Genomic DNA, 12,109 nt, shown 5'->3' with positions numbered 1-12,109 from the left:
CATACTTCCAAGACAAAGTGTCATTCCTCACATGCAGGGCAACCCTCTTGTTGTAGTACCATAAAATAATGCCCAAAGCTCCTAAACATGCACAAATCCAAGTGAGGTCAGGATTTAGGCTAAACATCCTGGTAGTGAGACTGAGCTCTTGTTACTACAGAGGTAATTTTCAGGTGGAGCTGAAGACAGACAGTGACAAAGTGTTAATTGTGGTGAGGCTGTTTATCTGTGATGGATGAGCACACCATGCAGAGCACTCCATGCAAGGTTACACTCCATATTTTATAAGTTCTGTGTAGGTAATAAAATGCTCTATCCCCTTCTTCAGTGTCCTCTATCTCACCTTCCCTGTTCAGATGAAACAGCCTTTACAGATGAACCATCTCCAGAGAACAGCACTTGGGAAGTATAATTCAGCACCAGACACTTTAATGGGTCCAAGGCTGTTGTCAGAGTCACCACAGACACAGGACAGGTCCCTGTTCCCCAGAGAGGGGTCACAGGAGGCATCTTCCCAGGCTTTGTGTGTTTGCTCTTACTGTGCACCTATCTGAGCACCAGGATTCATTTGTTATCACATGGACTTAGAAGCACAACCCAACTATCCTCAGTAATATTCCATTCTTGTTCTTTCATATCTTTGACCAAAGGGACTGGTTGTCCAAGTGCTCACTAAACAAAGGAGAGAGTCGATCCTGTGTCATTCTGACCTGCCTCCCTCAGGTCAGTGATGTCTCAGGTCATCTGGGGATGGCAAAGTGACAGCCAAAGAGACTTGGAGAACTGTGCTGAGAAAAGATTGGGATCCTCAGCTGTGTTCTTGTCTCCTCTGAGGGCAGTGCAGCAAGTCTGTGTGGTGAGGAGCTGCCCCAAAGCGCAGAAAGGGCTCAAAGGCTGGATCCCACACACACCCCCTCAGCCCTCCTGCCCCATCCCTGTGCAGGGAGGCTGCCTGCTGCCCAAGGGGGTTGCAACCTGTGCACCCACACTTCTGAAAACCAGGGCCTGTGCTTGCTCCATTGGTGCAGAAAAATAGGATAATGGTCCTGGTTCTCTAGAGTTTTCATCACTGCAGAAAACAATGGAGAGAGAGGAGGTGGGAAGCTGCCTGCAGGCCTGGCCAGTCGCTGAAAGGTGGCAAAGGAAGCTGGCACAGCAACTCCTGATGTCTGCCTTCTCCAAGCAGGTGACAAAGACAAGCTGTTGCCTCCATTCCCACAGTATCTTTTCATTAAGCCGTGGCAGATGGCAGCAGAGGTCACCGCTTCCACACCACCATCCTCTCAGCTGAAAGGTGTCAGGGATGTGACATCTCAATTACTAGATTCCCCCCAACAACATCCAGGATGAAGGGGAGTGGGGGATCAGGAAAGCTGCTCTCTTTACTTCCATGAATCCTCACCTATGAGAGAAAATCTGGGGCGTGTGCTTCCCTGATAAACAACATATGTGTCTAATGTCCTGACACAGAAGCAGCTGTGCTGAGAACGAGCCACAGACACCAGGAAAATGGCAATGAAGTCCTTGTGGAAATGAGACCAAAAAGCATCCCTTGGAAAAGACAGTTGATGTTAATGAGCTACAGCAAAGTCAAGGGAGGACCTATTGATCTTGCCCCAGCAGAGAGCTGCTGCTCTCCCCTCCAGTCTGTGAAACCTCAGAACACAAAGCAAAATAAAACTCCTGTTCTTCACTTCACAAGGACTTTCAGATGTGGCCCCAGGGCTCAGCTAACCCAGGGAGAAGCTATTGACTGGTCTGAGCTCAACGTGAAACACAAAGCCAACGTGCTGGTGAGCAGCAGTGCTTTTCTCAAACCTCACCTCAGAGATCTCCACCAGGTATTTCAATCACTTCAGCTTTTCTGATCATATATTCCAATCATTTCACTTTTTCTCACCCCCACTATCACTACCTACTTTCCTATTATTACTTTTCTATTACCATTTCTCCACTTTCTACAACTATTAACCCTTGCATTTGTATTCCCTACTATTTTCTTGGCAAGAAGGTGATGAAATAAGATTCTGACCCTTCCCAAAGCTCAAGAAACGAGAGAAGGAGAAGACATTTATTCTTTCTCTGAAATCCCATGAGCTTTAAGGTAATGACTCTGGAACAATTAGGAAATATCTCAGCCTGGCAGTTCTGCAGGGTGTTTATTCAGTGAGTTTCCTTCTACAACAAAATTACCAAGGACCTATAAGTGAATGAGTCAACTCAGCAAGGCACTGCCCTGCAGCAACACCCAGACCTCTGCTTTCTCTTTCAGGGCTGCTGCCTTTAAACCCCAACAAGGAGCTGGGCTTGGGAGACATGATGATATCAAAATGTGAACTTCCAGAGTGCACAACTCCAGAGGAAAACAAAACCCAACAACTTCTATTAAGGGAGACTTTTCAACTGTCTGACAGAAGCTTGAAAATGCTTCTGAGAAGCTCAAAATATGTGGGGTTTGGCACAATAACCTCCCCCCCCTTATCATTTTCAGCAACCATTGCTAAAGGCCAGAGTATTTTCAGGTTTTTTTGCCCAGATTTGTCCTTTTTCCACTCCTTGTGTTCTAGAGGTGGGGAATGACAGAAGAATTTGCTGCTTTGCAGACAAAAGTTTCCACCTTGTTGAAAATGTCTCTTTCTATCAAACTTAAAGCCAGAGACACAACCTATGGGGAGAGGTGTGCTCATCACAGCTACTGCAGTCTAGGACACCCCACATGCACAAGGACATTAAATCACAAATCATCTCTGAAGTCTTTTAATCAGAAAGAAAGGTTGAGTCCCACTGACCTCAAGCCCCATGTTTTGTTGATGGGAAAAGGGAACACTGCAGCTGAATCACAGGCATTTGCTTAAGTGCTCGAAAAGTAATGGGCTATTCCAGGGTTTTCCTGGAGGAAAAGCAATCACAATCTGGCCTTTGTTATCCAGTTTGTTCTCCAAGAGTTCCTACTTGAGGGCCCCTGGAGCAGATTCTTGGAAGAGCTCCACTTTGCACCCCAGCCAAAATGATCTGAGTTTCCGTGTATTCTTAGCACACAATGGAGCAACGTCAGCTCCCTTAACCCCACACTGGCTGGGGGAGAGGTTCCACATCGAGGCAAAACCAGCTCCTTCTCTTCTTGCATGGCCCTGCTGCTCAGAGAGAGGAAAAGGAGAAAGCAAAGGAGCAGAGAGTGGCTGGGAGAATAAAAACCTCTCTTCAGGAGGTTCTGCTCCCCCTCTGCTCTGCCCTACTGAGGCCTCATCTGGAGTCCTGTGTCCAGTTCTGGGCTGCTCAGCTCAAGAGGAACAGGGAACTGCTGGAGAGAGGCCAGTGCAGGACCAGCAAGATGTGTATGAACATGTGTATGAGGAGGAATGGCTGTGGGACCTGGGGCTGTTCAGCCTGGAAAAGAGAAGCCTGAGCTCAGGGGCACCTCAGCAATGCTTACAAGTATTTAAAAGGCCTTTGTCAAGAGGCTAGGGTGGCACTTTTTTCTCTGTAGTATTCAATGACAGGACAAAGGGTAATGGACAAAAGATAGAATACTAAATATTCCACTTAAACACAAGGAGCAAGTCCTTTGGTGCTGAGGTGAGGGAGCCCTGGCCCAGGCTGCCCAGGGAGGGTGTGGAGGCTCCTTCTCGGGAGGTTTCCAAACCCACCTGGACACGTTCCTGTGCCCCCTGAGCAAGGGAAACCTGCTGTAGCAGGGGCTGGGGCTGGACCAGCTCTGGACATCCCTTCCAATCCCCATCATCTGAGGATTCTGAGCAACCAGCGAGAGGTCAGGCAAACAGACTGAAATAAAGCCCCACTTCTCCAAGAAGAGTTGACTTCAACATCACCCTGCCCTCAGCTGCTTTTTTTTTTGGCTTGGCTTTTACCAAATTTCATGCCTGGGTTTGGTTAGAGGACACAAAGAAACATGGTTTCCATGAGTCACTCACAACCTCCACTGCTGTGGCAAAGGTGGGTGTGAGGTGTGGGGCACAGCTCAGTCTGAACCAGGGCACACGGCCGACAGAGCTCAGGCTGCTCTTCCCTCGTGCTGAGGCTGCTGTGTCTCAGCAGTGCTGCCTCCAGCTGCTCAGGAAAAGAAGAGAGGGGGAAAAAAAAACCAAACCAGAGAAAAATCTCCTGCAAAAAATGCAACTTTTTGTAAGAAAAAGCTCCACAACTCCAAAGTGAAAGTGTTTGCCAGCACATTTTTGATGTGTCGCCAAAATATTCTGGCCAAAACTTGGGAGCAAAAAAAAACCCCTCGGGGTTGGCCATGGAAAGCAGATACTCCTCATGAAAATATTCATTTAGTCAAATCCCCAGGTTTCTGCTGAAAGTCTGCTTCAGTGGAAAATGCTGACGAGCTCTATTATTGGCATAGCTTTAATTTTCCTTTGTCTGGAGCAGACCCGGAGAAGACAGCATCTGTCAAACGTGGGCTGCTGTTGTTCAGCCTGGAGTAGCGTTCAAGGACTTCAGGAAGGGTTCAGCCCATCAGGGTGTGAGGTGCTCTGCTTATGCTTATATTCCCTAGAGGGACTGCAATTTAAGCACAAACCATGGGGAAAATAAACAGCTGGGGAGAGCACAGGGTCATTTTGGAGGGGTCCTGAGCAGCGTGATGAGCAAAGGGCGCTGCGCTTGCCTTCCCACCTGCTCCTGCCTCCAGCGTGCTCAGCTGAACCACAGCTGCGTGAGCTCCAAGCTCTCTCAGGATACACTTCCAACTGCCCTGGCTCCAGAGGCAGCTGCAGAGGAGAGGAGAGATGAGTCCTGCTCTCCCCACCCTGCCTCCACCTCAGAATGGCCCTGGGATGGAGAGGAGAAAGCCAAACACGTTGTCTCTGCAGCCCTCACATACCTCAACGCTGTTTGCTCCTTCCCTCAGGTGGGAGGACTCTCTACCACCCTCCCTCCTGCAGCCCACGTGTGCCAATCCCATTGAGCCCACCTATTTTAACTCACACTTTTTTGTGCCTAGGTCCTGCCTTGCTGTGCAATCCCACCTGCCTGCCTGCCACGCTCCCCTTTGCCCTCACCCCTCCGTGCTCCTCAACCCCTGATGCCTCCATCAAACCAATACCACTCCTTTAGCTTCAAGAGTGTAGTTAGAGAGGGATCTGTGCTGCTTTCAAATAGTTTCCACAACTGGTCACCCACTTCTGTAAGAGATTAAAAAGGCATTGCTGAGAAGGGAGTGGGGGAAGACAGACAGCACAAGGAAATAAATAACTGACTAAGGGTCTATGGTTACTTTTGGTTGGTGTCAGTGTGCAGCCCCAGCCCAGGGAGCCTTGTTCTGGGCTCATTTGAAGTATTAGTCACTTTTTCCATTAGAAGCTCTTATTCTAAGGGGATTTATAATGTATCTGTAAAATTGTCTCCAGGCTTTGCTTGGCATCTGAGCTCTCAGTCCACAGACAGAATGTAAAGAAAGTGGAGTTGTTTGATTTATTGAGACAGGGCATGGGGCGGGAGGGAATTTTTCTGTGCTCGGTGGAAATAAATTCACACGGTGCCTTCAGTGCACAATCACTTACCGCTCCAGAAAAGACCCTGTTTGGGTGCAATCTCAGCCTGGCAGAGAGTAATGATTTTTTTTCATATCTCTCTGCCCTCCTCTGTGGTTTCTCACCATGACCCACCCAGCCCACAGTCCTGCTGGGTGCGCCGGTCTCTGTCATACCGCTCGTGTTCAGAGATCCTGCCCTCACCAAGCTCTTCTCAACCCTAATTTCTCCAAGGGACACTTCTTACCCCTCTGCAGAGGCTCTCTTGCATAGTCCTGATTTTTTCCTGAGGAGGCCTATGATAAATTTTGCTTGTGTTTCTTAGGATGCAGCTGCCCCAAGGAGGGGATGAGCAAAGGCTGGCAAGTAACATCAGCACCTGAATGGCTGAGGTGTTTGGGCAAAGAGAGAGCTGAGGGGTGACAATACCCTTGGGATGCACGATCTCGGGGCTACAAATACCCCATCACCTCATTGACAGTCTCTATGCCATGGCTGAGGAGGAGCAACTCTGCAGGGCATCCCTGACCTAGGCCAGCATTCACCTAAACTTCTACTGAAGACAGGGGTGGGTTGGGAAGAAGGGAAGGATTAGGGACAGTGAGACACACAGCGATCAGGCACAGGCAGAACCTTCTTGCAGCCTCCCTGCAGCATCAGTCAGCAAAGCAAGAGCCTAAAGTGAACATTTCAAGGAAACAATAACCTAAAATTGGAACATGGCAAATTATTTATTCAAACTACAGCCTTCCCTCCCCCCTTGATTAGCAAACCCCTGGGGACTCAGCCCTGATTTCCCTCAGACAGACACATCCAGCTCTCCTCCTCCGTCTCTGCCAGCAGCACTGAGCACTCAGCCCGTGGGGGGCTGAGGATCTACTTGGTATTCTCATTGTGTAGCACCTCCTTGAATTCACACGTTGTTCTGCTCTCTGGATCACAAACTTTTTCTTTGGGTGCATAGACTGCAATGATGAATATGTTTGTTTTCTGTCCTTTTTTTTCCCGGGGAAACACTTAGGCTGCAGCAATGCAAACACTTCCCCACACGCTCACTCCCTTAACTACTTGCACCTAATAATCTCTATGAAGAATTGCAACTCAAATCCCTGCTTTGTGTTTCTAGTCATTATTTCTTTTTAGCCCCAGTGAATCCTTGAAGAACAGGCAGGAGAACACGGGGAGAAACGGGGATGTGCTGCAAAACTGAAATGGGAAATCACAGCGCTGAAATCCTCTCCCCATCTCAGTCAGAGGCAAAACCTGTACAGGTCAGAGAGGAGCCAGGATTTCACCCTGGGACTTGGGGAGTGGGAGACAAGGAGCTTGGCAACACAGAGGGAAGACTGTGAAAGGTTCAAAGTATCAAATGAAGCAGAGCAGGGACATGAGAGGAACAAAGGAAGTTCACGTCATTATAATTTATTGATGAGCTTGGCCTGATCGCTTCAGCGTTTTTAACAGATCCCACCCCGAGCAGCAGCGAGTGCTGCAGGTCACTGATGTGCAAGTGATGTGACAACCTGCAGACAAAGTTTGCTTGCAAAATAACTTTAAAAATAATACAAAAGCAGCAGGCTGGGTCTCTCCCTCACCCAAGCACTTGCTGGGAAGCAGCCAGGATCTCCTGACCTCACCCCCTCCGGAGCACGGCTCCAGGAATTCCCTCACCATAGTTCACATTTTTCCAGCTCTACCAATTCACCCAGCAAGTACCATGGGAAATCGCTCCAGCCCAGGCATCCCAACTTGCTTAAGAATGAGCCAAACCGATTCTTTTCTTCGAGGAGGAGGGTCTTCGGGAAAATAAAATGCTGGGGGTTCTTTGTCCCTGTATCTTGGATACGAGAGAACTCCCACGCTTGTCAGAAATAAGAACAGCACCAGCAGCTCACGGCTTTTTCTCTTTCTTATTCTTTTCCTTTCTCCCCCCAGTGTGTGCTTTAAAGCAGGATGACACAGGGATGGGTTTAGGAGACACAGAGTGTGGAGGTGACAGTTTCTAAGGTAATACAGGGTGCAGCTTCTTTTTTTAATCCAGGAGACTTCAAGCAGCCTCCAGCCCTTCAGCTCCCTCATCCAGACACCTCACAAGGCTTTGTGCCAGGAGCCCCCACCGCTGCCACTCTGCGTTTTGTATTTAGCTACGAGTCAAATGTGCCAGCTGCATCTTCAGACTGTGCTGCTCCGAGTTACACAGGCTTCCATCCCCACCCTCTTCCCCTTTAGTTTTAAGGCTGGTGGTCTACATTTAAAACCCAGCAGGTTTTTTTCCCTAAGGAGAGGCTTTGTCCCAGCTCCAGCGCAGCGCCCGGGGACGGTCCCTTCGCACAACACACGCCGCTGGCACGGGGAGCAACTCCAAACCAAAGAGTTTTAGCTGGACGAGTTTTAGCTGGACTCACCACTTGGCACCAGCTCACCATTGAACAGCCTCAGGAGGCTGCCCGTCCTTTCCCGCACGCCGCTAATGCTCCAAAAGAAAGCAAATTTGGAAGGAGTAAATGAAGTTAGACATAGATGCTGTCATTTCCTTTTTAAGGCTGGAGGAGCCCTGGAGCCCATTAGCTATTGACAAGAAGGGGACCCTCCAGATCCAGGCTGGGTGCGCAGACACTCGGGGAACAACCAGACCTTTGTTTATCATGTCACCGTGTATGCAGATATCATGAGGCCGAGCAACCCGCGCCCACCGGGGGCCACACTTTCAGCCCACCGGCAAGTTTATTCCTAAATAATTACCTGTCTATTTATAAGAACACCTTACCCAAACACATCATCCCCAGGAGGTTTGAAATAATTCCTTCCAAGTCGGCACAAACCCTTCCCGTGCTGGCGGGAGGGGAGGGATGCGGGCGAGCAGGGAGGGATGCGGGCGAACAGGGAGGGATGCGGGCGAACAGGGAGGGATGCGGGAGAGCCCTTTCTTGCAACTGGGCATGAGAGAGGCTGAAGGTGCCGGTGGCTTTCGGCACGTAGGAAGTTTGATTTGGTTTGCAACAGCGTCCCCGAGCCCGCCGGGACTCCTTTGTAGTTGTATTTTATAAGCACAAAGTTAAGAATCGAAACTTTTGTTTGTCTGGTTGCTTCTTTCTAAGCGTTTCTCCGAGTTTTAGGCATCACTAAAATTCCCCCGCGCGGCAAAGCGTCCCCGGAGCGCAGCCTGACATCCCTCCACCTTCCTCCTCTTCCTCAGCTTCGTCTCGGAGGGACCAGAGCCTTCACTGGCCCCCGGGGCAGCGGGTACCGAGGCTCTGGGGTGGCTTTTGTTCCCGTCGCTGGGAGCCGAAGCCCCGCGTTCTCCGCCGCGTCCCCACCACTCCCCGACCCCCGCAGACTTACCAGCTGCAAAGTGCAGAGGAAGATGAGGGTGCAGCGCCCGGTGCAGCATCCCATGGTCCCCGGCCGCGGGGCAGGGGCAGCCCGGCTCGCTCGGCCCCGCCGCCGCCCTGGGGCTTCTCCGCGCCCCGGCCCGCAGCTGCCGCTACCCGGGAGCGGGGAGGGACGGGGGGAGGGAACCGAGAGAGGGAGGGAGGGACGGAGGTCGGTGGTGGCGGCTGCCGGAGCCCCTCCGGGAGCCGGGGAGGAGGCAAGTGGGGCCACAGCTTAAAAGGGCAATGCTCCGTCCCAAATGCGGGTAGCGCTTGCGGCTGGCGCTCCCCCCGCAGCCCTTGTCGGCGCAGTGGGATGCTCCCGGACCCCCGGGCAGAGCCCTCCCCCGGAGGCTGATCTGAGCAGTTACTTTGCTCCTGGATGGTGAGGCAGCCCCGGGTTGGTTTATTTAGCTCGATGGGCCATTTTTCCGCAGGGGTGCTGGCTCTGCCGCTGCCCGGGAGTGCCCGGTGTGGGACGGGGGTGCCCGGTGTGGGACGGGGGTGCCGGACGGGCAAGCTGTGTATTGGACACAGAGCATCCTAGACAATGGGAATCAGGGGCTCTTTTCCCCTTTCCACGGATGCCCATCACCTTCCTCCCCGTGCAGGTGCTGCCATGCTCACCCTGAAAATCATGGAGCCTAAAATGAACCTAAAATACAGTGGTGTTTCCCATGAAATCTGTCACTACATGGAAGACAAACTCAGAAAGGGAGATGAGACATTAAATGTAAGTTTAATGGTATTTAGATTCACATTTGTGGGTATTCTAAAGCATATACCCAGGCTTGTGAATGAATCACTGCTGACTAGCAGCAGAGGGATGTAGGGCAGCTTCTCTCTTCCTCCAAGAGCTTCTACCTGAGCACCATCTCTTCACCGCTCACCATACCCTGCACCTGCAGGAAAGCAAGTCAGTCTACTTCAATTGCAAATAGCAGAGCAAATCCACGACCACACAATCACCTCCTTTACATGCCTGAGTCCTTCACATCACCTCCTCTCCAGAAGGAGAAGCAGGGTCCTTCACATCACCTCCTCTCCAGAAGGAGAAGCAGGGTGCAGCAGACCGGGGATCAGGTCAGCCAGCCCTGCTGTACACGACTCCACGCTGTGATTGGGACAGACTTGTTGCTAAGCTCAGCACAACAGGATAAGAAGCTTTGGGAGAGACTCATCTGATGACAACGTCCTCCCTTGGCACTCTTCAGTGTCTCCAGTTTGCCCTGTCACTCTCAGGCTGTTCCTTCTTCCTCTGAAGCAACTCAGGGGTTCACTTCTGCCTCCAAGGTACCGTGAGTGATGCTGCTTTCTTTTAAATGTGTGCCACTCTGCTTCTTACAGCGATATGAGGAGATGGGAGCTGAAATGACAGAAGCTTTGTTGTTTTACCCGAGGAAAGCCTTAAAAGACAATACCCCAGGGAAGCAGGATTAGTCCTAAGGTGCTAGGAATGTTCAAACCCTTATATTAACAACATAATTGTTATTCAAATCAGCCACAGCGAGAAACAGAACAAACAAACAAGCAGACTGTGAATACCTGAGATGAGCAGGCAGACTGCTGAATTGATGACAAATCCTACTGGTTTCAAATGGTGAAGTGTATTGATTGTCTGCCCTGTGCACTGTGCATAACCAGGGCATCAATTAATGCAGCTGGGTACAATAAACCACATGTTATTATAGGTGAAAGGAATACACCCAGAGATAAAACCAGTTTACTTCACTGGGAAACCTGTGGGTTGAAGAAGTTTTGGCAGTATTTGTACCCCCAGGAAGACAGTTTTTGGGTGGCAGAGGCAATATGAACAAAGAGCTGTTTATGCTTTAATGAAGGCAGATGAAACTTTTCTTACAAACTTCATAGGGAGGCCTCAGTCTGCACTGTAGGATCAGGCAACTTGACATCAGGCTTAAAACAGGAGCTGAAGTCTACCAAAAGCAGGCTGGGTTTCGTCTGGTTTGTATGAGGTGCTCTGGATGCTGCTGGGCATAGCCTGGGAAAGGCTGAGTTGCAGTCACATGGGTCAGTACCTGGCCTTTGTTTCATTTCTTAAGGTTTCCTGCATCTCTTGTACTGCCTCCTGCTTCTGAAAACCTCCCACAAGCACAGCTATTTTCCAGCTCAGTTGTACTACAAAGCAGACATCATGTGAAGCAGCAAAAGGTATTGCTGCTGAATTACTAAGTTTGACACAAACAGGATTTTTTCCACCTGTGCTTTTATCTTGTTAAGCTCAGTAAAAGGCAACTGAGTGTCGGTTTGGACTCCATGTGCATCTGAAAGAAAACAACTCACTCTCCTTAGCTTAAGAAAGGTGAAACCACAGGGATAACATAACCTGTATTTCAAAGACAGACACTTAAAACTCTCAGTTTGCTCTTATAATCTCCTTTGGTACGATTTCTTATCTGTATCAGTGTAGCAGGGGGCTTGGACACAGAAGGGATCTGCCTTTCAGCATTCTCATGGGTTTTAGTGGGGCTCCTCACATGTGGAAAGTTGGACATTTGCTTCAACACTGTGATCTCCAGCCTCTTTGGATGATGGACACCAGCAGAGGCACATTGGACTCGAGTCTCCTGACAACAGGTTTGGAGTTTTGGTTACTCTTTGCAGGCCAATTAAAAAGTCTCCTGCAGACCTCCAGAAAATCCCTTGTTTCTGCGAGATGAAATATTAACTTAGTAGAATTTGAGCCTAAGTCAATAAAACACATAGAACTTAGATCCCAATTAGGTTTGTTTAACTAGCAGGTACATTAACGAGGCACCATTGGATTGCTGCCCGTTCCCGAAGGAAAACACAAAACAACCGAGGTCGTTTTATGCGGTGCTTTATTGAGGGCCCTAGGGACCTGAGGACTAGTGTCCAAAGTCAGAGCCCCCACTAACAGAAAATTTCACAGAGTTTATATACTTTCCACAAATGATTACTTCATCAGGTCCCCGTGATGTTTACCAGTTTTCTTAGACATTAGGATTATGTTGTGCTCTTTCATGTAGTTACTTGAGACTATGCTTATCTGAATCCACAACAAGAAATTTCCATAGATAACAAACAGGTAAACATTCGAGATAACGATTTCTTTGAGAAAAACAAGATTCAGCGTTCAGTATTCTTCACTAATCTCTTTGCTTTGTTTAAGCAAGAATGCACAAGCTCAGCATGCCCCACTAGTTCCCTAGACTGCTAGGTTACATCAACATCCCACACTGCTCACTAGGCCTCGATACA

At 49.6% G+C, this 12,109-nt stretch overlaps 1 protein-coding gene across 2 annotated transcripts in view; it reads right to left on the bottom strand.

Moving 5' to 3' along the window:
- The window catches only part of NKAIN4 (sodium/potassium transporting ATPase interacting 4), a 50,736-nt gene extending 41,706 nt beyond the window's left edge, over nt 1-9,030 (bottom strand). The window contains exon 1 of one of the 2 annotated variants that reach the window (XM_062008998.1): nt 8,838-9,030. In XM_062008998.1, coding sequence (XP_061864982.1) covers nt 8,838-8,891 — 54 coding nt within the window. In that variant the 5' untranslated portion in view covers nt 8,892-9,030. The remainder of the gene's footprint in view (nt 1-8,837) is intronic. The other variant, XM_062008997.1, reaches the window with a different exon arrangement.
- Nucleotides 9,031-12,109: the final 3,079 nt, after the last annotated feature.

The sequence above is a fragment of the Colius striatus genome, chromosome 16, assembly GCF_028858725.1.
Source record: "Colius striatus isolate bColStr4 chromosome 16, bColStr4.1.hap1, whole genome shotgun sequence".
Taxonomy (NCBI): domain Eukaryota; kingdom Metazoa; phylum Chordata; class Aves; order Coliiformes; family Coliidae; genus Colius; species Colius striatus.
Note: the sequence above shows the minus strand (reverse complement) of the source record. Positions and strands in the feature narration are given on the sequence as shown.